This window comes from Xyrauchen texanus, chromosome 1, assembly GCF_025860055.1.
Source record: "Xyrauchen texanus isolate HMW12.3.18 chromosome 1, RBS_HiC_50CHRs, whole genome shotgun sequence".
NCBI lineage: Eukaryota > Metazoa > Chordata > Actinopteri > Cypriniformes > Catostomidae > Xyrauchen > Xyrauchen texanus.
Genome location: NC_068276.1, coordinates 45,267,206 through 45,291,247, shown reverse-complemented (window position 1 = coordinate 45,291,247; position 24,042 = coordinate 45,267,206). Strand labels below are relative to the sequence as shown.

The following is a 24,042-nucleotide window of genomic DNA, read 5'->3' as shown; positions in this document are numbered from 1 at the left end:
CACTATGATGCGTTCCACCCACTAAAACTTTTTAAGACATTTTAGAGCAGCTTCTCAATAATCTACCTGCTTCACTCTCCAGCTTTCGAGATTTAATTCACAGTGCAGAGCAAAATAAATGAACCAAGACATTGAAGTATAAAAGCTTGTCATTTTAATATTTTTTTTCAGTCATCCGTAGTCCCAAAATCAGCACTGTAAGTGTTTCAAGGGATGAAGAACACATTTACCTACCTGCCTTTTTGAGTGGTAGAAAATGCATAACAGCATGGCAAATGAACACCATTATGATGATTAAATCAATCAAATTGTAAACTTTTTATCGGTAGGTGAAAACAAATGATGAGGTCTGTCAGACTAGATAGTAGTTTAGTGTGAATACAACCACAGGTCCAATAGTTTTGTCACGTTCAGTCAAAGAAAATGGCTTTAAATTCAAAGCTACATCTGGCTTAGGATACTATGCAAGATTTCAAAATTGAAATTGCACCATCAAACCATATTTAATTATTAACACTTGACCTTAGATATATTAATGATTGTCAAGTCTAATCAATAAATCATTTTAAACAAATTGATCTCTTATAAAGAGTTGATAATGGACATTTACAGTGATTTTATTAGACCTATACACTTTGCATGTGTCTAGACATAGCACATGCACTCCAGTAGGCTCAATAATCCGTGACCTCTGATCTGATGCATTCAACCACTGTATTGCCCAATGTACATCAAAATAAATATGTACAGTAAAAGAGACAAGAGGACAGGTATATTTGTACCGGTCCTCTGGATTCTGGCTTTGAACAAATTTCAACAGGACTATATTTTGCAACACATACTCAAAAAATACACAGATTATTGAAACCCTCAAATTACCTGTCCGCACACAATCCCTGCGATATTGATCTGTACATTCTGTAAAAAAAAAATGTAAAAGGCTTTTGTTTGAATATTGTTCTTTTCAAAATTCCTTCCAAGGTTGCAAAGATATCTACTCCCTTAATCCTCAAGGTAAGTCTTTTGTCAAGAACACCTAATGGTGATTTGTCATTTAAATCATCTTCATACTGATCTTATGAGACCCCTCCGTTGGGCTGTTATCCCCATCTACTTTCCGTGGTACATACTCAATCTCAATGTTTGGCTTGACATTGCCTTTCCCCCGACTCCAAAGGAACAGGAGCACCAGACAAAACAGCACCACTCCCAGAAAAGAGATAAACCCCATAGTAGTAGCAATAATGAGAGTCTTCATATCAAAGGGAAAGGGATCTGTTCCAACAGTCCCATTGGCACCACTATCATTGGGCTGGTTTGAGATGAAGGCAAAGGTCTTATTGGGCTGATGGGGCCAATTGGGAGAATAGCTATGAACATGTAGATGAGCCAAACGGGTGTCATTACCCCCTGCATTGACAGCAACGCACGTGTATGAGCCATTGTCTTGTATTTGGGCATATCTAACCTCCAGGGTGCCATCCGGAGACACCGACAGTCGGCCAATGCTTTTAGTAGTGATAAATTGCTTTTTTGGAGAAACCCACATAATCACCGGTGCCGGGTCTCCATCGGCTTGGCAAGGGAACTGAACAGTGGTCCCCTCATCCACAAATCTATGAACGGCTTTGTGATCCCGGATCTTGGATTTTTGACAGGTGAAATAATTGGCCGGGAGAACATCTGGGAAGTCTTTAAACTCTTTACCCTGCAAAAATTCAGGTGTTTCACAAGATGGCTGCTGGCGGTTGAAATTAAGTCTCCATCGGCGGCGAAAGACCCAGAGAAGACGACAGTCACATGCCAAGGGATTGTCATGAAGAGCCAACATCTCCAGGTTGCCAACCGAGTGAAAGGCAGACTCCTCTAAAGTGCTTAGACTATTGCTGGATACATTGAGAACTCGAAGGTAGTTGAGTCCTCTGAAGGAATAAGGCTCAATGCTGACAAGCCGGCCCCCTACCAAGTGAAATGCCTGGAGCCTCAGCAAATTGTGCATTTTGTTGCCCTCCACAACTTCAATGGGATTGAAGGACAGGTTGAAAAAGCGAAGGTACACCAGGTGCTGAATGGCCATATATGGAACGGCAGTGAGATTACAGTTTGTGATACTCAAGGTTGTTATGTTGAGTCCATGGAGGGACTTGGGGGTCAAGTTTTCCAAAAGAGGCCAGTTTGCTATCTCCAAGACTTTGAGTCGATAGAGCCTCCTGAATGAATAGTCTCGAATGACGTTGATGTTGAGATGCCGCAGCCTGATAGTCATCAGGTTGTGAAGATGACTGAAGGCCTCTGTTGGCACAGAGGTCAGGTTGCATATTTCCATTGTGAGCTGCTCAAGGCTGCTAAGGCCATGAAAAGCTCTGTGAGAGATGAACACCAGGTCATTATCTCCCACCTCCAGCTCCTTCAGATTGTAGAGGTCTTGAAACATATGGTCCAACAAAATGACAATCTTATTCTCACTAATATCTAATCTAGTGAGGTTACTGAGGCCAGTGAAAACCCCCAGCTGGATCAACTTAAGATTGTTGTTGCGTAGTCCCAGAGTCCGTAAACCCAGGAGGTTGCTGAAGGCCCCTGGTTCAATGACGGAAATAACATTCTCGTTAAGCTGCAGCTCCTCCAGGTGTGGGTAGTTGAGAAATTCCTCAGGGTTGATGGATTTCAAGCGGTTCTTGCTGAGATCTAACAGCCGCGTATCAATGGGAATTCCCTCGGGCAGGGCAATCAGCTTCCGCCGATGGCATACAACTGAGCGCTCTTGGGCACTGCAGTCACAGCGAGAGGGGCAGCCAGTAGCAGAGCCCGACAGCACGGTGCCCAGCATCAGGATGAGAATGGGCTGCCAGCATGCCACCAGGTAGCTGTGCCCACTTGCCTCTCCAGCCACCATTTTGATGCTAACCTGCTAAGAGAGAGAATAGAGTAGGTCACAAAACATATCATCCTATGTGTATGACAAAACTGGAAAAACAACTGGGAGATAATCTTCAAGTTTCTGTTCTGAAAATAGAAAAGAGCTGGTGTTGAGAGAAAATGCTGACACAGAAATTTTTTTTTACAGACCACTGCACTGGAACATGCTGCGTAAAGGCAACTCTGCTTTGATTAATGATATAACAGACATAAAAAATTGAAAAGGGAAAAATTGTATGAAAAAAATAAAACAAAACTAAACAACACTGGCCATAAACAAGAATGTAACATTGTTTAAAAAACATCTTGGTGTTTAATTTTAAGACATCCTTTTGATTTCAAAATTGACATGGTATACTGTAGTGTAAGAACTTGCCTTTTTACTCTTTGACATTCAGAGCAGACAATACATCTTAACTATTGGGAAAAAAAAAAAACACTCAATGAGAAAAAAATGCAAATTTTGTTGTTATTTACTCATTCTCGTGTTGTTTCAAACCCATATTAATTTTTTTCTTCTTTGGAACACAAAAAGAGATGTTAGGTAATAGGCTGAATTTTAGACTAATGTACTTCTAAAGAACTGAAAAAAAAAGATGCAATAAAAGTGAATGGTGACTCTTTTTTGGGCTCTACACAAGAAAGTCAACTGGGTTTGTAAAAAAAATTTGAGTAAGTTAATCATGACAGAATAAAAAAATGTGGGTGAACTTCCCCTTTAAGCAGTAAAATGTTTGGAACTGAAAATAAAATAAAAGAATATATCCCACCTTAAAGTAGTATTGGAAAGTCAATGCGACCTTGCAATTACACAAAGTATGGGACTTCAGAACTGAAATAGGGAGAGACTGAGGAATATTAAAGCCAATTCAATGTTGACTCACCAGTATTTTAACCTGCAAAAGCCCTAAGCCTTCAACCTCTACTTCCATCAACAGTATGTGCTTTAGAAAGATGGAGGTTATGGTTTAGACATGAAGGAACATAACACACACACACATGGCCGTATAAGGCCCATGAGACCATTTTACCTGGCCCACGAGGCCACTCGAGAAATAATTTGAAAAGTAAAAAAATGGCCTTGATTCTACTAACTGTAATATACAGTGTGTGTGTGTGATATATATATATATATATATATATATATATATATATATATATATATATATATATATATATATATATATATACAAACACAAATATTATTATTATTACAAATAAATAAAAATAATTATAACAGAATATTGTATAATCGAAAGACATTTTTTTACTTTTTTCTTGGTGCGTGAGTGTGTAATGGAATGCATACGTTAATTTCAACCCAAGATCAAAAATTGCAAGCAATTGTATAGCCCACAAATAGTTTTGTAAATATTAAAATACCCCTTCATAGTAAAAAGTTTCCCCATCCTGCCCTAGAATAACAATTTCTTGCCTCCATTTAAAGGCATTATGACATGATCTAAGTTCCACACCAGAGACGGTGTCTATTTTAACACACATGAAAAGCAAATCTTACATATAGCTAACTTGTATTGACATATCTGCAATATCATATTCCAAGGGCAGTTATAACTCATGGCTTTTGATGATATTTAAATTCATTCTATCATATACCCTCACTAAAACTGATGCAGACGCAGAATGATCCATGTAAGAAAAGCACAACACTGTGAAGCAGTTGAGGACATATTATTTTGATAAACCGAAACTGCCTGTAAAAAAGGGGGTGAAAGAAAAGGCCTACATGCAGCCATCTGCTTAGAGCAGCAAAACTACAGATATTTGCTGATTCCATCTCCGAGTGTCTTCAGGTGTGTCAGATATGAGTGAGATCCTTTAGAGTTCCGGCGTGAAATTAGGCGAGTAGCTCCAACGATAAAAATTTCATATTCCTCAGCTAGATCAAAACGGCCGTTGTTGTCAAGGGTGCTTATCCCTCATTCATTTATCGAGTGTGATCTGCATATAGCTGGGCAGGAGAGTGATCAGGCTACTGCGAGAGAATTACTACATCGATTAAATGACTAGTGTGGCATGAGGAGGTGTGAGGGTGAAGGTCATGACGTAAACAGAGCTGCCAAGAATGGGATGTTTTAGTCATGCTGAATCTATCACTGATCCTTCCCGGCTGAGCAGGCAGTCATGGTTTAAGCCTGCAGAGACATAACAGTTTTTGTAATCTTTTATTATGTGTGACATCTGCAGCCATGCAAAATTTCTGTCCAATTTGCATATCCCCACCAAACAACCACCTTTAACCTTTCTTAAATGAATATACACTACTAGTTTTGAGACACTTGACTGAAATGTTTCTCATTATCTTAAAAATATTTTGATCTGAAGGTATGCTTAAATGTTTGAAATTAGTTTTGTAGACAAAATAATTGTGCCACCATATTCATTTATTTAATTATAAATTTCATTTGAAAAAAGTTTTTTTAAATTGATGAATTGGACCAAATAATAATGAAAAGCAGCCAATAAGTGCCCAACATAGATGGGAACTCCTTCAATACTGTTTAAAAAGCATCCCAGGGTGATACCCATGAATTTGGTTGAGAAAATGTCAAGAGTTCATGTCTGCAAATTCTAGGAAAAGGGTGACTACTTTGAAGATGCTAAAATATAACACAGTTTTGATTTTTTTTGGATTTTGTTTAGTCACAACATAATTCTCATAGTTCCATTTATGTTATTCCATAGTTTTAATTACTTTACTATTATTCTAAAATATGAAGAAAAAAATATATAATAAAGAATGAGTGTATTTCAAAACTTTTGACCAGTAGTGTGTTTGTGTGTGTGTGTGTGTGTATATATGTATGTGGCAGGGCGGAGGGCGGGGCCGGGTCATGATCCTACGCACCCGGTCCCGCCCTCCCAATATATATATATATATTTTTCAAAAATGAATGTTCTGTCACCCAAATTAGACCCAGGCTCATCTAAAATATTAGAGATTGTATTTTGACTTAAAATATATATTTAGAAAATAATAAAAAAAATGCCTAAATTCCGATTTCTGAATGTGTGAAAGTACTGTTTTAATGCACTGCCTTTCTGGAGGAATCTCGTGGCACCATGCAAGTTTCGGACATGTGAACGACGAGCTCTGCGCACTTTGCTAGTTTTTAATAGTTTTTGTGTCGTAAACCAGTGAGATTCGATATACCCAGTTCCGTAACTGTTCTAGGAAGACAATATGTCAAATAATTCAAAATCCTCTGGCTCTGGAGACATTGAAAGACACTTACGTGCTCAAGCTGAAGCCCCTGAGCAACAAGCCGCAAGCACAGACTCAATTTGGCCAGTGAGGTAAAAGATATTCAGCGTCAACTGTTGAAAATGACGGCGATGCTGATGAAGGTCGTTGCTGACTTGGAGGATCTTACTGTAATACGTCGATCAATCACTGCCATGGAGATGAAATTCAGTTGGTTACAAGAGTGATGGATGTTGATAAACGGATCAATTATCTGGAGTCATTGGAGAGGGATTAAGCAGCAAACCCGCTAGCAACCAATGTAGACTTGGAGTGACACTAGGAAAAGTCGGTAGATGTGTTATTTTTTTGTGCTGGTTCCGCTAGTCAATGGAGTTTGTTTTGTGGAGGAACACACCTTCAGGACAGGTATGTGGATGAATCTAAATGTTATTTGTGTTTATTCTGCCTATTGGCTGGAGTTTGTTGTATAGATTATTCTCTGTTGTGTAATTCTGTCTCACAAAATTTGTATAGAAGCGGACTTAAGCAATCCAATGGCAAAGTTGTTGCGTTTTTCTTTTTTCTGTTTTCTTTTTGTTCTGGGGGAATTTTGGGGGTTGATTTTTGCACCAATGTTGGAATGGGGTCTTTATAATTTTATTTTTGACACAATATAGTTTTTTTAATATGTCAAATGTTAATGAGTGGATTGTCTCTCTCCATGTGGAATGTGAATGGGTTGGGGCACCCCATAAAAAGAAAGAAGGTTATTTATTTTCTTAAACATAAGAAATATGATACAGTGTTTCTTCATGAAATGCATATTTCCCTGCAGGAAGCTGAAAAATTTGGAAAGATATGGGGTGGACATGTTTTCTTTAGTGCTGGCTCAAGTAAGAGCAGGATAATCATTACATTGATAAATAAGCATCTACAATTAAAATGTCTCAAGAAGAGGGATTATTCAGGGGCAAAGGTTGATTTTGACTCATATTTACGCACCTAACGTGGATGATCAGGGCTTTTTTACAGATTTTGAAGGGATGCTGCATGTAGCTGGCACCCCTCATGATATAATATTGGGAGGAGACTTTAAACTATTGATGGACTGGGAGGAGTCTTTGATCATAGTGGATTGGAAGGGAATATTACCGAGGCAGAGCTGAAGTGCCGAATGTCGTCTGATGGCCTCGATTTTAATTGATCCGATTAAAATACAGATATAACACTATTTGTCACGGAAGGTGGAGTTTAGGCAATTAAGGGCAAGACATTCATCCTTTGAGTCGGGGGAAAAAGCAGGAACATTTATGGCTAGATATATAAAGCATCTACAATTCAAATGTCTCAAACAGATTAAAGATAAATTATGAAGAGGAATTATTGTTTTAGCGGAAATTCAGGGGCAAAGGTTGATTTTGGCTAATATTTATGCACCTAACGTGGATGATCAGGGCTTTTTTATAGATCTTGAAGGGATGCTGCATGCCGCTGGCACTCCTCATGATATAATATTGGGAGGAGACTTTAATCTATTGATGGACTGGGAGGAGTCTTTGATCATAGTGAACCACAAGTGTGTAAGCCCCCTAGAGCAACAGTGTTGCTTCACAGTATGTGTAAAAATCTTTGTCTTACAGATGTTTGGTTCCGTTAGAGACCATATATTTTTTTCATCACTCCATAAGATTTATTCTAGAATAAATTTTTTCAGAAGTCCCTCATTTCATCTGCTATTGATTGCTTAATTGAAAACATATTAGTCTCAGATCACGCCCTGGTGAGTTTAGAGGTGTTGCCACATACAGAGAAAAAATCATATATAGTTGGCACTTTAATGTATCCATTTTGCAAAATCCTGAATTTCAACAATCAATGTATTTATGGAGACCAACTGGTCCTTAGTATCCTCTGTGGGCGTGACTGTGGAGGCACTTAAGGTGTTTCTTAGGGGTCAGATCATATAGTATGCCTCATTCATCAAAAAATCCAAAGCACAAGAACTCGTGGAGTTGGAAGGGAATATTGCAGAGGCAGAGCTGAAGCGCCAAATGTCGCCTGATGCCCTCTATTTGAAGTGACCTGATTGAAATACAGATATAAATCTATTTTGTCACGGAACGTGGAGTTTTGGCTATTCAGGGCAAGACAGTCATACTTTGAGTCGGGGGGAAAAGCAGGAACATTTCTGGCTAGATATATAAAGCAGAGAGAGTCTTTTTCTACCATTCCCTCAGTGAAATCTGCTGGTTGTGACATTTTGACCTCAGCCATTGATATTAATAATGCTTTTAAATAATTATATCTTTATCTCTATAGTTCCAAGTCTTCGTCTACTGTTGAAGATATTAGAAACTTTGTGGAACCATTAGAACAACTTAAACTGAAGACTGAGCAAAATTAATTATTGATTCTGAGAAAACATTGCAGGAGCTTGGCGAGGTAATTGCCTTGCCTACAGGCAAGGCTCCGGGGCCAGATGGCTTTGCTGCTGAATTGTTTAGATCTTATGCTAAGAATTGGCTCCACTATTGCTGGAAGATTATACGGAAACAGTAAAGAATGGAAAGCTTCCGTCAACCATGACACAAGCCCGGATCAGTCTGATTCTTAAAAAGGACAAAGATCCAAGTGAGTGTAAGAGTTACTGTCCAATTTCCCTGATACAGCTAGATGTAAAAATATTGCCAAAAATTCTGGCTAACTGATTAAGTAAAGTTATGACATCTCTTATACATATAGATTAGGTAGGGTTTATTCAGGGCTGCAGCCCATCTGATAACATTAGACGTTTCATCAGTATCATGTGGTCGGTGGCGAATGATCAAACTCCAGTCGCTGCCATCTCACTTGATTCCAAAAAAAGCATTTGATATAGTAGAATGGGATTATCATTTTAAGATTTTGGAAATATACGGGTTCGGGAATGCTTTTATTGGATGGATTAAGTAACTTTATAGACACCCAGTAGCGGCAGTACAAACAAATGAATTAATTTCAAATTATTTTACTCTGGATAGGGGCACCCGGCAGGGTTGCCTTCTTTCCCCTTTATTGTTCTGTCTTACCCTGGCACCATTAGCAGCCACAATAAAAAGGGAAGAGGATTTTCCAGGCGTGGTGGCGAGAGGTATGGAGTGTAAGCTTTTGCTTTACGCAGATTATATTTTATTATTTGTCTCCGACCCCATTGGATCTATGCCTTGCCTTCACAGAATTATTCATTCCTTTTCTAAATTCAAATGATACAGGATACAGAGTCGTTTGGTCTAAATCTGAAGCTTTATGTCTGACAGCATTCTTCCCAGTAATGGCTTTCTAGCCGGGGACTTCCAATGTCCCAAATAGGGCATTAAGGATTTGGGCATTTTATTCCCAGCAAATTTGTCTGATTTAGTTAGTTCATTTTGATCCCTTAATAAGGTTATTATTAAGGGATTAAGCAAAAGGTTTGAGCAATGTTGGCAGGTGGGCTTCAATACATTTTTATATGATTGGGAAGGTTAATGTTATTGTGAATAACTTGCGAGTTATTCAAATTAATTGTTTTCCAAAATGTAACTACCTGCTACAGTCTCTTCCTGTAGATGTCCCCCTCTCTTATTTCAAGTATTTTTATAGCATAGCAAAGTCCATTTGGAATGGTAAGCATCCTAGATTACATTTTAATAAGTTAAATAGGCCGACAGGCAAAGGTGGGCTAGGCCTACCCAAGATTTTGTTTTATAATAATGCATTCAATCACAGACATTTGGCTCATTGGTCACTTCCACCTGAGAGAGCCCCTCCCTGGTTTTGTACTGTACAGGAAGTTCTTGCCCCTATTTCACCATTGCAAAGCCTTTCTATCAAACTAATTGGATAAATTAAGTTACACCCCATCATATCATATTTGCACTTGGTATGGACAAAGATGTCCAGTGTGTTTAATTCGGACATTTATTTAAATGTTGCCTCAAGCATATGGCTGAACCCTAAATTATGTATTAATAAGTGCCCTTTCTGCTGGTCAGAGTGGATTGTGAGGGGGGTTACTACACCTGGTGACATATTTGAGAGTGGAATGTTGAGATCTTTTGAAAATTTTGTTCAATATTTTGGGATTCCCAGATCTCAGTTCTATAGGTATTTACAGCTGCGCCGCCTGCTCTGCTTTGTTTTTTGGAGTAGCATACACACCCTTAAAGTGGCAGATACCCTGGGAGAGGTGATTACTGCTTTTGGAAAAGGTCATGAGGCATCAGTGTATTACTCCCTGCTAATTCAGAGTCTGGGGGACGGAGCTTTAATGTCTATAAAGAGATCATGGGAGTTAGATTTAAACTTGGTATTGGAGGAAGGAGTGTGGGCTAAACTTCTAAAAATGTCAAGTCTTTATCTAGAGATGCAAGTGTTCACCTTATGCAATTCAAGATTTTACATAGATTCTATTGGACCACCTCTAGATAGTATAGGCTTGATCTTAAATACACACCCACCTGTTGGCCATGCCAATCAGAAGATGGAGACACAACCCATGTTTTTTTGGGGGTGTTTTAAGATCTAATAATTTTTTTGAAGGTTCAGAGTTCTATATGTGACGTTTTGAGCACTAAAATTTCATTTTGCTCCAGACTCTGTATTTCAGGTGATGGGACAGTCATCAATATAGGGAATAAACATACAAAAATGTTGTCCTAACCAGTTTTATGATCACCAGACAAGTGATTTTAAGGAGTTGGAAGTCAGCTGGAGTGCCCCCATTTCAGGAGTGGTGCTCCGAGATGGGGATGGTGCCGGCTATCGAAGAAAGGTCATATAGAAGACTTGGGAATTTGGATTTGTTGTTGGGAAATGGGGTAGATATTTGGTGTTCTTGGAGGGTTCTCAGAGGTGGAACAGTGTAGAGTGAGGGGCAGTTGTTAATGTGTGTGATTATTATATTTTTTATTTCTCATGATTTTTCTTTTGTACTCATGTGTGACCACAGGAGTATTTGTTGAGTTTGGGTTTGGGGATGGTGAGGGGTGGTAGTGGGAGATAAATGTTGATTCTGTGTATTTATGTTTTGCTTTTTTTGTGTTAGGAATCAATAAAAATGTTAATCATAAAAAAATTACAAAATTAAAAAAATATATAAAATAAAATGCACCACAATTCTGTTAAGGAAATTTTGTTTTTAATTTTTGCCCATTCATTTTTATTGAGGTCCACCCAAATGTAATTTCCTGGCTACACCCTTGGCCACATGATGTTCAAAACCTGTACTTCCTTTATACCATGGAACACAAAATAATATCTTTATTGGCAGAAAAAGCCTCAGTCACCGTTCACTTTCAATTAATCTTTTTTTCATTTAACGAAAATGAATGGAGACTGAGGTTATCATTCTGCCTAATATGTTCTTTTGGGTTCAACAGAAGAAGGGAAGTCATAATGATTTAGAACAACATAGTAGGGGTAAATGACAGAATCCCAAATTGTGCTGCCCCATTAAAAGTTACTGACATTTGTTATTTTAAATAAACAAACAAAAAAAGCAGATGGAAAATCACTATCAATTACACTATGTCTCTATGGTGTGATCAAATTTTTCCTAATTAAACATGGCTATTGCCTCCAAAAACAAAACTATTTTGTTCACTGTTATGGTGTCACATAGTACTCCCCCACAGGCAATAATAGCTTCATATACGAGCAGAAATGTGTACCTGTTTTACCACTGGGAAAAAAGCTAACTCTGACCATTTGTGCTGTGATTTCTTGGCCTGTAATTTGTAAATGCTTGCCAATGGGCAAACTGGAAATTATGATAGTTTAAAAAAAATAATAAAAAAAAGCCTTTAAAACATCTAGCACAAATGTTTTATCGGTTTTCTAATATACAGTAAATTATGGATCCAAAAACACACACTTACCTTTTCCTTCTTTATTCAGTAAGCTTCATTCACCTTTTGTATTTTAGCCCAAATGCTAAGGTATGCAAATTCAATTCGGCCTTGTGGGTCAACTGAAGGCAATTGAAAAACCACTACACAAAATGTTGGATTTATTATCCAATTAAAAGATTAAATCATCGCTCAGGAAGCCCCCATTCTGTAAACATACAAATCAAAGTCTGTCAGGCGACCATGAATAATTTATGATTAGGCAAAAAAAATGTCTTCTCTCTGTTGCATTGCAGAATATTGCATTGATGGAGTAATTCTCAATGTAGTGAACTACCTCACATGGTCAATAGCTCATCTTATTAGTCAACACCCCCGCACATGAATTTCCATGTAGAGAATTGTGTCTTTAAATGCATATCTACCTGAGGGCACTCAAGTCTAACCAGCCATTCCTGGCATGGAATTCATTGAGACAGAAATGTGTTCTTTTAGCCTGACTGATTTTAAGAAATTTACAATTGTCAAAGAAAAGGCAGAAGCACATGCACAGTATATTAAATCCATAGCATCTAGACAGTTGAACCTTGAGTTGAGCTACTGTAACATGTACATACAAGCAGTTAATCACCTCACTATTAAAAGGCAATCTCTGTTGATACAAATGTACAGTTCCTATAAGAACCTAATTTAATGGGTAATTGTTCACATTACAAGCATGATAGGTTAAGCATACATCAACATCCATAGAGTAGACATTCCCTTTTTATAACAGCACTCAGCAATGTCTTTGTTTAATAATTTATGACGAGGAGGAGGGTGGGTTCGGACCGTGACTGCACACACCCGGCCCCCAATCGGATTAATCTGCCGAGGAGAGGGATAAAGACGAGCCAGATATGGCAGTTAGCATGAGCGAGAGCCACACGCAGCTGCTGTGTGTTTATGTTTGTGTCTTTTTTTTGTTTAAGTTTTATTAAAATATTTATTTGATGGTTCGTCCGGTTCCCGCCGCCTCCTTTCCCATTTTAACCCCCTGTTTCATTGGTGCTGAAACCAGAGGAGGAGGGACATGCTGTCGTGGAGTCCTTGCCACTGCCGTCCACCCAAAGAAGCAGTCGCTCCGGGACTGAGGAGTCGCTGCCTGCCGCCTTGACGTGGAGGAACGGCCACTGTCCGTGAGGGGAGTAGGGGCTTGCTGCCGGCCACCTGGAGCTGTGGAGCCACTGCCAGGGGCATAGGGGCTCATTACTTTATGCCAGAATGTGGAGGGGTGATCCATCTGCCAGGGTTCGGAGGACTAGCTCCTGTCCACCTGGGGAGCAGTGGCTGTCGTCTGCCAGAAGTGGAGTGATCGAGATTCATGTGACGGCATGTTTGGGAACTTGCGAGCAATTGTTTTCTCTCTGTCCTCTCTTTCTCTGTCACTCTGCCTCGTTCTTTCCCTCTCCTCGTTTCCCTCCCATGTCTTGAGGAAGGTGGGGAAAGCCTACCGGCAGGTGTGGCCAGATGGGCAACATCCCCCCTCATACAGGAGGGGGGCGGGGTGTACATTATGCCTGAGTCAAAGGAGGTAGGAGTGTGATGAGGAGTGTGAGGCTGGGCTGTGACTGCTCATGCCCAGCCCCCAATCGGGCTAATCAGCCGAGGAGAGGGATAAAGATGAGTCGAATGTGGCAGTTCGAGAGAGAGAGCCACACCAGCTGTCGAGTGTGTGTTTATGTTTGTGTCTTTTTGTTTACATTTTTATAAAAATATTACTTTGATGGTTCATCTGGTTCATACATCCTCCTTTCCCATTTGAACCCCCCCCACCCCCTCACCCCACGCCACATTACATAATTACAACCCAAAATTCACTGCAAGCATTGCCTGTCACATGACAGGCTGTGTGCCGTTTAAAGCAGCTTTCTCTTTTAAGATCTTTACAGTGGAAATTACATTTCCCCTCTATTCTGTATTCTGTCATACCCACTCAGGTCTGCCCATTGGCTTGAAGGAAAGAAATAAAGTGTCAACCTCAAGTTTCTTTTAACATAGTGCTCCTCTGAGGGAGGGACCTTCAGTGTTCTCCATTCTGATACATAATGTGCTATTTTGCCCTATTACAACGTTCGACGTACAGTACCTCATTATACTGCAGTATGACTTCTTAAGCTTTCACATTCAATTGCACAGGTTGGAACATTCCATGCATGCCAAAGCAATTCAAAGGACTGTTGATCAGTCAATTTCAATGGAATACAATCCAGTTAATTGACAAGTCCATATCCAGCCTAAATTCATACATGAAGTGTATGCAGCCTTGCTTTTCAATTAGAGTATCTGTTGTCTGCAGGTGGGAGGAATTAGCGAGGCTTCTTTCTCCACAAGGCACCTGATTCCTTCTTTCCTCTTCTAATGGAGAACTAGATCTCTTTTAGATTACTGCACCTTCCCAACACTCATGAAGTTAATAAGTGTTGCGCTTCAAAGATTTGTCCTCTTCTTCCTATTTGTTTCTTTCAGGGCCATCTGTCAAGCTAGAGGGCAAAATCAATTCTGCCTCCAACGTTGGAAAACCGAGCCATTTATCTGTTTAGCCCTCAATAACTAATGGATAAAATAATTGCTTAAGGTTGAAGAACTTAACAAGTATAAGGATTTAACCTTGACAACAAAACATTGTTTTTCACTGATGCTTTGTTCTAAGACAAATTACACGTAGACATAACCAAACACGCCAGCCACAGCAATATCAAAATTCATTGTCATCCGAGCCCGCAGAGGACGACTATCCATTGAATTGATTTTATATTTTCCTGTTACGCTGCTCATGTGTTTGAGTGCCCACTGGATGATATTCTGACTCTCCCACTCATGTACAATTGCAATTTAACCCAAAGGTCCATCTTTCTGCTTTCTCTCCCACTCTCTCCCCTCTGTTTTACCCTAGTGATAACCTTGAGAAAAAGATCACATTGGCCCATCTACACAGTCTACTTATTTTTTCTCCCTGTTTACCATCTTACTCCTGACCTTACCGTTGAGTCTCAGCTGGACCAAGCAAGACAAATAAGCAAAGAAGGGGAGTGACCCACTTGCACACTCATTCATCCCTGTTTATTTTGGGTTTTATGGTTCATCCTAGAGACAAGAGATTTACAGTATTAAATAATAGTATTTGTATTTAAAAAGAAATACACTTGAAAGCAAATTATTGACAGAATTGTAATTTTTGGGTAATATATTCCTTTAATGTCATTCCTAACCCGCATGACTTTTTTCTTATCCGGAACACAAAAGGAGATGTTTTAATCAATATTTCACGTTCACATGATAACGCATTGTTTAGCATTAAAAACAATAACATTTTCACTGAAAAATTACATTAATTTCTGATGTTTCTAACCAAAACATATTGTATGCCTTCAGAAGACTCGGCATGAGCATAAAACATTTCATATGAAACTGAATCTGTGAGAGAAACGAAACACATACACACATGAGGCCTGTTGAATTGCAGTAAAATTGTTGGCCTTTACTGATGAATGTACCACACATGCAAGAGCTTTCGATATTTTGTACTTTCAGTTATGCTACAGGCTGAAGCGAATTCTCAGGGCCAGGAAAGCCTTCTCTGCTGGCCTAGCATGCCAAATAAATAAAAAAATGTAAACCGTTAATTCTCAATCACCTTTCTGCCTATGTATTTTGAATCGCTTTCCACTCTTAATTAATCTACAAACAAATAGAGAAAAACGAAAAGTTTATCCAGTCAGAATTTATTCCTTGATGCGTACAAGTAAAGTGTGACAACTGTTTCACAAATCGCATGCCGAAGCAGCACGTGAGTTTGAGCTCCATCCCCTCAGGCCTTCAGAATTTCCACAGAATCCCTCAACAGTGCAAATGAATGAGTAACTAATGTCAGATTGTCAAATTCCACAGCCAATCAGACTGATTTATTTGTTCTTGGTGGGTGTGATCTTTAGGATATGTCCCGGTCGAGGCCTTCTAGCTGGCCTTGAGTGACGCAATCACGCTTTAAGTGATGTACGTAATACAAGAGCGAAAAGTGTAAGATCAAGCTGTCTGACAGTCAGCTGTCATCACTGCTGCTATTGCCATTGAGAAAGAGATCCTTATGGATTTAAAAACACGAGATGTTCTGCATGACTGTGTGATTGCTTAATTTATTAAACAGGAAAGGAGGACTGATTTACACTTCAAGTAAATTGGTAAGTGCTTTTTGCATTGTTATAGTAACATTAGGAGTTTTCTAAGTATAAATTATGCTGGTGGAGCATTTAGTGTTGCATCAAGTTTTGAAAATTAGTGCTGCATTCCATTCAACTCAGAAGTCGGATTTTACAAATTCCTACTAGGATAAAGGCAATGGAATGCATCTTGAAGTCAGAATTACAACTTGTAGGCTTGTGCAGAAACTCGCTGAGATGCAGGGGCATGATGTTACACAAACATGTTGACACTCAGGGAGACATATAAAGTGATAAACATTCACTTTATTAACTAATATCGATAAATGTTGATATTAGTTATGTAGTTAGTTTCCACATTACATGATATTAAAGCTTGTTTAACAAATGCCTGCAGAAACAGGTGTATAAAACATTATAATCTCTTTTGATAATCGTACATCTGAAGCACAAATGCTAGCACAGCAGCATTGTTTATCAGTTGGGTTGCTAGGACACATCTCTAATGAGAGTCAAACCTGCTAAGCTAACGGGAGCGTTGCAGTTTTGTTTTCTTAAATGTCATCTTCTGAATATCGGGGAATGGGATGCATTTTTGGTCGGAGATATCAAGTATGAATTTCCCTCATCCAACTTGAATGGAACGCAGCATAACCGTTTATCCTGATGAAACGAAATTTATTGCAAGTAACGTTAAAATCGCAAATATTATTAGATAGATTTTATCAGGTATTATAGACCTCCTTGGTAGATTCATATGAAAAATTATGATTTTTGAATGTCTGTTCAGGATACGTTCATTTCACAAAAAAATCATGCTGCAGTTAAAATTAGGCTTGCTTGAGCATTAAGTGTCGTTTCAAGTTCTGCTTCACACATAGCATCAAAACGTAACTTTTCAGGTAACGTCGCAAATTATAATTCAGGGAAATTGCCAAAGCTGATATATTGATATTTTCTAACATGTCATGTTAACACATGATTTCTAAATAAAAACATTTAAAACAGTAAAAACAGTAACATTTCTGGAAAAGGCTGTATGTGTGAAAGTAAACTACGGTCACTGAGAAACCATGTATATTTTTCCCCACTCAAGGCAATAATGACTTGAATGATGACCCAAATGAATGATGGACAGATATGAGTAAAAAATATTAGAATAGGAAAATATGCATTTGCCTTTTGTTGTGTATTCTTAGTAGAGTAATGATTAGCAAAAGTCAGTTTGTGCAATATTTTTTTTAAATATTATCCAATAGCCGAGTGGCTAAATGTTAGGGTATTAATGTGTCTTTTCTGATTCTAAATGTATTTTTTTAGCCCAGTGTGTCCAGAATTTACATTTCTGTGCATTACGAGAATTTTTATTTTTGGGTTAACTGTTCCTTCAGCAAAGCCATATGCAGTTGCAAATTGTATATTATGTGTAGTCTACTGTACTGTATATTGTAAACATTGTACATTGAGTATTTTGTGCATAATGTGTATGTTGTACTTATTGTATATTGTGTATGTGGTTTGATATTTGTCACTACACCTCTGTGTTGTTGTGTAACATGCAGAGACTTTCACCTGCTATTACCCTGGTGTATATGGTAATGTTAGATTAAAGTTATTTAATGTGGATTAATTAATTAGTGTAAAGCATAAAACACACTCCTCTCAGGCACATAAGTGCTATAATCAGTGATTTAACTTCCAATGTTCTGTAGGTAAGACCAATCATGTAACAACATTTTATACATACAGTTGTAATTAATAACCCATTGATCTCGAGACTGTTACACTTGGGGGAAACATATAGTAAAAAGCAAAAATATATACATTTTAAAACAACACCACAGAAAGCAAGCTTGTTTATAATTCATCATGATTCATCATTTTTATATTTTTAAAAGGAAGAACTTATGTAAATTGTATCATAGCTTGTGAAATTAGATGAATTATTGTGAATCAGGGTGCTGTCCTAGACCATAAAAAACTTCTATTGGCTTTATAAATTTTAATTCAAGTTTAAGATAAAAAGGATCACATCTTAATTACATTTCAACTCACTACACATGCATATGCACAAAGGTAGGAGGGAGAAACAATGAAAAATGTGCTTAGTTTCAAGGCTGGTCTAATCATTAGACTCTAATTTGAGTCACAAGCAAAAGCAATTTGGAATCACAAACACAAAATGCTTAATTTTACTTCGATTTTTTTCTTTTGATGGAATAAAGATTAATTTGCACTGGTAAATGATACTTAAGCATAATGTTTCTTAATTTTGCAACAATTTAATAGAAAGCTAATATGAGTTGAAAGTATTGAGAATATAGTGAAATATGTGGTGCAACTAATTGCTTATACTGGCCTGAGGGAGTTCATCTTCCTGCTTCCAATCTATTTATTCATCACCCCTTTCTCTGTCTGTTTTAATCTCCTTTTTTCCCCTTCTTTCTTTTTGCTGATCACACTGTAGACATTTCAGAGTATGAAGCATATTCAGTGGTCAACAGCTATATTATATAAATATTCCTAATGCATAAATAGTACTTATCTACTAAATTGGTTGTCTAGTCTCATGCGGCATTCTAGTTGTGAAATAGCATTGCTGATCCCATTCACCCTCTCATCACTATGTTTCTAATTTCAAAATAAATTTTATGTAAAGATATATTTTATTAATACATTTATGAAAACATGGTCACGACTGGAGTCTCAATTTTAATTCCACAGAATGATTATGCATTCTTTAAGAGAGGGATTGAGGATCCTTTTGGTCTTCATTCTTATGTATTTGAATGTTTACATGCATTTGTATCACTCCTATAACAAAACTGACTGCATATAATTAAAAGATGAGTTAAAGAGACCAATGTTTTGTTTACATATATTCCTGCAATCTACATGATAAATCATTCAAAAAAGGGTTGCCAGAGTTGAGAGTAGCAAATTAAGTTGCTACCATTCATCACAGCATAAGCAGGTGTCTTTATCGGTATTTACAACAGCAGTTAATCAGAGAGGACCTGAGCCAAATCAATAATCAGCCCTGCTTGCCCCATACATTTGTCTTCTTCCTACATCACACAAACAACTTTGTATACCAAATCAGCTTGGGTTTTAAGCCTACGGATGCAGCATTCAAAGCAGAGACGTATCTTCCAACTGTTTGCTTCCATTTGACTTCCCACTTTTGATCTTGTTTTTTGATGACAGTGAGATTTAGATCAAAGCCCAAGGTTTGGAAGGCTACATTCCACTAAAAGAAAAACTAACATGAACCCTGATGTCGAAACACTGGGAACTCAAGGCATATTGAAATGAAAATGTCAAGCACTGCAATCTAATTTTCACCATTCAAACAAAAGGTATGACTAAACTGCCAAAACTAGGTTTTTGTGTGGAACGGAATTATATAAATGCTGAATGGAATTATGTGCAGCATACTGAAACATGACTATATTGTGTAGCTTGTTTGATCCTAGTATACATAGTATATGTTTTCGTCCTTACAGTTTGCAATGTCTGTACTTTGACAGCATATTAATCTGAAGGGAAACCGAAAAACTGCCATCAAAAATAAGATTAAGACCCAGAGCAACACCCAAGTTTTTGCAGATTGGTGGCCTGGAAGTTTCATACTATCGTAAATTGAGTACATGATGTGAATGTTTTAACTCAAAGCATGGTTGAGATTAAAATTAGTTACGACCTGTCACACGAATATTGGTCTTCTGACTAACTGCCAGTGGAGCAATATGTGATGGTTGCAGTTTAAATTAGCATCCATCAAGGGGTGGAAATGTAACAGATGCACTTCTGTAATGTATCACAGTACTCTCTTATTCTTCACAATGAAACGCATCCATCCCTTGTGAGCACCATCGAGTACGTGCCCACCTATCAACCTGCTGAAACATTATATGTTATTTCAGCCCCTAGTCTGTCTAAATTTGCGATGCTGCAGCCGCTGTCAGGTTCCTTGTCATAGTGCAAAGTCTAATTGGACCCAGTTTTACGTCAATCCTCCACTCAGCTTTCCGGGAACGGTTAATAATAATTCCATAAATTGTTTTCTTTCCTCATTAAAACTCTAGAGATTCAAGCTCTTTTTTGGGGTTTATTTGAAAAAAAGGAGAGAGAAAATGTGGAGAGAATATGGGACGACCGTAATCCCAAAAGCAATCTAGCTCAAACCGAGCAGTCTTTGGAGTTCCTTATCAATGCTTCTATTAGAAGGGGCTTATCTCACGAAATTAGCCACAGGATAATCACTCTCAAGCTTCCTAAAATATGCAAGCATTGTTCTTCTGACCAGAACTCAATCCAAGGTTAATAATTTGATTACTCTGACAGATAAAATCAATGATACCTTCCTCTCTGCTTTCAAAAGGCACAAATTCACCCATCAACAGCAGTACAGACGATATGATTGGATCAGATATGACGGTAACTTCTCAAAGATGATTGATGGCATTGCTTTAAACATGTAAACATAATTTACATTAACATCAAGGACATAACCTCTCAAAAACGGATGGCAAAAAGTCAGAATGGGTCCCTGTCCCTGATTAAATTTTAATGGGGGAGTCTGCTGCAGTGTGACCTTCTGAATACATTTGTGGGAGGCTGGAGTGACTGTGCACTGCCACTCGGTCGCTCCTCACAGCAGTCACTTGCTGGCTTCCCTGCTTTGTGCACCCTGTTTTAATAGTCCCTCATTTTGTGTGACAGAAATGAGCCGCTATGCTGATGGCGTCTGATTCTAGCATTTCACTACAACGATGACAAATGCATGCCCAATCTGTCTATCTATGCCATGGCTGCTGAAAGCAGGCCCTCACTGAGTGCTTCAAAAAGTGTATCAGAGAGATGCCGGGGCAAATGAATAGGGCAGTGAGCAGCGAAGGTGGAGTGGGGGGGATTCAGGGTCATAATCAGAAAAGAATCAGAATTTTAATGATTTCTGGGATTTGGCCTCTTTTCAGCCTGGGCTATATAATTCACAAAAGCTGTGAAAAATAAGTGCTGAAAGGCACAGGCTCTAATCTACAGCACAAGAGCGAGGCGATGCAGTTCTCTTGAAGCACTGCCTTATCTTGTTTCATCTGGTGTTTGTTATCAGACTGCAGCATTATCATAATGGCTATTACCACCAACATAGAACATGCTCAATGGGGAGACAGTCTGTTAACACAATCGGTGGTTTATTGAAAACGTATCTCTTTGTAGAGACTCAGTCTCATTTGTATCACTATTCACTCCTGGATTGTCAGTCACAGCACTGCATTATGGCCTGTATTTCTATTCTGGCAAGTTACAGCATCTCCAGAATGTGACCAGGATGCTGTTGGCGTGCAGTTGTTTTATGATCCATTGTTCCTACCCAATACATAACTATATGTATATTGCAGATGCATTTAATTTTGATGGATAGTCCTGTGTTCAGGATGAAAAAAAAAAAAAAAAAACAGCAGGAGGTTTTGCAGAGCGCATGTTTTTGATTCAATAATATATGATTCAATGATCTGATCATCTACTCAGACATCAGATATGTGCATTGATCATTTATAGGGGCCCAAAAACATGAATCTCGTATTTTATTTATGTGCACTAAGAATGCACATCTACATGAGGATCTATGGATAGAGATCTGACAGTTGTAAAGGATGTACCAATGAGGACATTGAGAAAGCATGAATCTTTGATGCATCCAGTAAAGCTGTCTTAATGTATTTTGGGCAGCCTGCCAAGATTGAGAAATAAAGTGTAATGTTGTTATTCCTTTAAACGCTACTTTACCAGCAGAGGAAGTTGCTTGTTCCAATCAGTAAAACAGTGAGAAAGAAAGAGAGAGAGAAGATCAGTGAGAGAGAGAGAGAGAGAGAGAGAGAGAGAGAGAGAGAGAGAACAGAAAGAGAAAAATGCTCTATAATGAAGACTGTGAATAAAAAAGAAATATGATTCACAGGCATTAAAAAAGCAATACATTATTCTCTTCCATACTTCATCTGGTAAAATAAAGATCCCTCATCTTTGAGAAATAAACCATGACAACAATACCACGACTAGCCAGAAAAACATTCAGAAGACTTGCTTGTATAAGATGTGCATGCATACCTTCATGCCTTAGACAAAGACAACATGCATTACAACCTTGTCATAGAAATACAAAGTGCATTTTTTTTAGGATCATAGAGTGCAAGTGAAAATATGCATGAATGCTCACACTGGCAGATATTAATTTATAGTAAATGACCTCTCCCTATGCAATTACAAGCTACATCCATTTAAAATTCTATATTCTGTTTTCAGCTCAGAACCATTATTCAGCATCTTTCCCCCTGAGTGTGTGCCCTTTCCCTCTTAAGACATATTTCTCTGTGAATATTCCAGTCTCATCTCCCTTCAGCCCTTTGCAGCATCTTAAGAGTTCTCAAAATGCTTATCTAGCACTGAATGCACACTGCTCTTACCAGAAACGTCATGCAGTGGAGTCTAAATTTGGCAATTCCATCCTGCCAGGGAGCAGTTTAGATCCAGATCGGTCCAGAGTGGCAGGGTGGCACAGAGGAGGCCTTTGAAGAATTTCATGAGTGAGAGGTAAAACAAAAAAGCACACAATTCCAGAAAAAGAGATCTGGAAAATTCTCAGAGTGTGAAGGAGAAGCTGCTACAGTCCACGGAATACATGAGAGTGTGTCCTAAATGCAGGCATGCATGTAAACAGGAGTACACCCGCTCACATACATCCCATACCCAGCAGAGCGAAAGCGCGATTGAGGGAAGAAAGATGGAGAGGGAGGAGTCGACGCTGTGCAAGGTGGAGGGAGGAGCTGTGGCGCATTGAGATGGAGAGATGGAGGAGACGGAGGAAGCGAGGGAGGGAGGGGGAGAGAGAGCTTAAGACCGGCAGGCAGAGAGGGATAAGGAGTGAAAGGGAGAGAGTAGGGGAGATGAAGAGAGGAACAGCACAAAGCTCAAAACAGGAACTGTGTTACTAATGAAATTCAATTCTGCCGTTCATCAGACCGACTGCAGTGGGAAACACGAGAATGAACACAGGGAAGCTGGCATGTCATACCCATGGGGGGAAGGGGAGGGGGGCGGTAAAAGAAATTTGAGGATACTTTTGTGGAACCTGTCTCCCCCTTTCTGTCAGAACACAGTGATTAATGCCAAGCAAAATGCAAAATGCAGCATTCATCAAACGCAACCAGGCGCTGCAATGTGACAAATGGATGACTCATGGAGGTAAACAGCCAGGGTGGATAAACAACAGCCAATGGAGAAAGAGACAGAGAGAGAGACAGAATGTGTGTGTGTGTGTGTGTGAGACAGAGAGAGAGAGAGAGAAGAAAAGGAATTTGGCCGGATGAGCTGAGTGTGCTTAGCCAATAGTAATAGTGAACTGCAAGGTCAGTCTATGTGGGAATCGACCAGCAGGATATAATCAGGTGTAAATCCTTGTAAGTCCCCACACCATTATACTAAACAATAAGCGAGAAGCAGTGGCGCGGCAGGTAGAGAGAGACGAGTGAGATTACCAGAGGGGGGGGGGGGGGGGTAATCAAATGCAGATTTGATGGGAGTTGGAGGGGAAGGATGATGTGGAACACAAGGCACAAGGGTTGTTAAGCATCACAAACACACTGAAGAGGTGTCTCAATATTCCTCCGAGCAGAGATAGAGGATGAGTGAGAGAGGGCGAGGAAGAGAATGGAAGGGGCAGAAAGGCATAGAAGTGTAGAGGCGACCCTACGTGTGCAAGGGATTTCTCTCACAGTAAAGCCAGATCAAGGCATGGTGTGGGAGAGGGAGTGTGTGATCCATTGTGGATCTGTCCTAGACATTTTTG

The 24,042-nt window shown here is 38.9% G+C and overlaps 1 protein-coding gene across 2 annotated transcripts; it reads right to left on the bottom strand.

Annotated features, from left to right (window-relative positions):
* Nucleotides 1-154: 154 nt before the first annotated feature.
* LOC127661103 (leucine-rich repeat and immunoglobulin-like domain-containing nogo receptor-interacting protein 1-B) lies at nt 155-22,947 on the bottom strand. Of its 2 annotated transcripts, none has more exons than XM_052151713.1 (2): nt 22,661-22,947; nt 155-2,911 (listed from the first exon to the last, which is right to left on the bottom strand). In XM_052151713.1, exons 1-2 carry the CDS (start codon nt 22,670-22,672, stop codon nt 1,055-1,057), a joined length of 1,869 nt encoding a protein of 622 aa, XP_052007673.1. In that variant the 5' UTR covers nt 22,673-22,947; the 3' UTR covers nt 155-1,054. The 2 variants fall into 2 exon arrangements, with proteins under 2 accessions (XP_052007673.1, XP_052007747.1); XM_052151787.1 differs by having other exon boundaries at nt 155-2,908.
* Nucleotides 22,948-24,042: the final 1,095 nt, after the last annotated feature.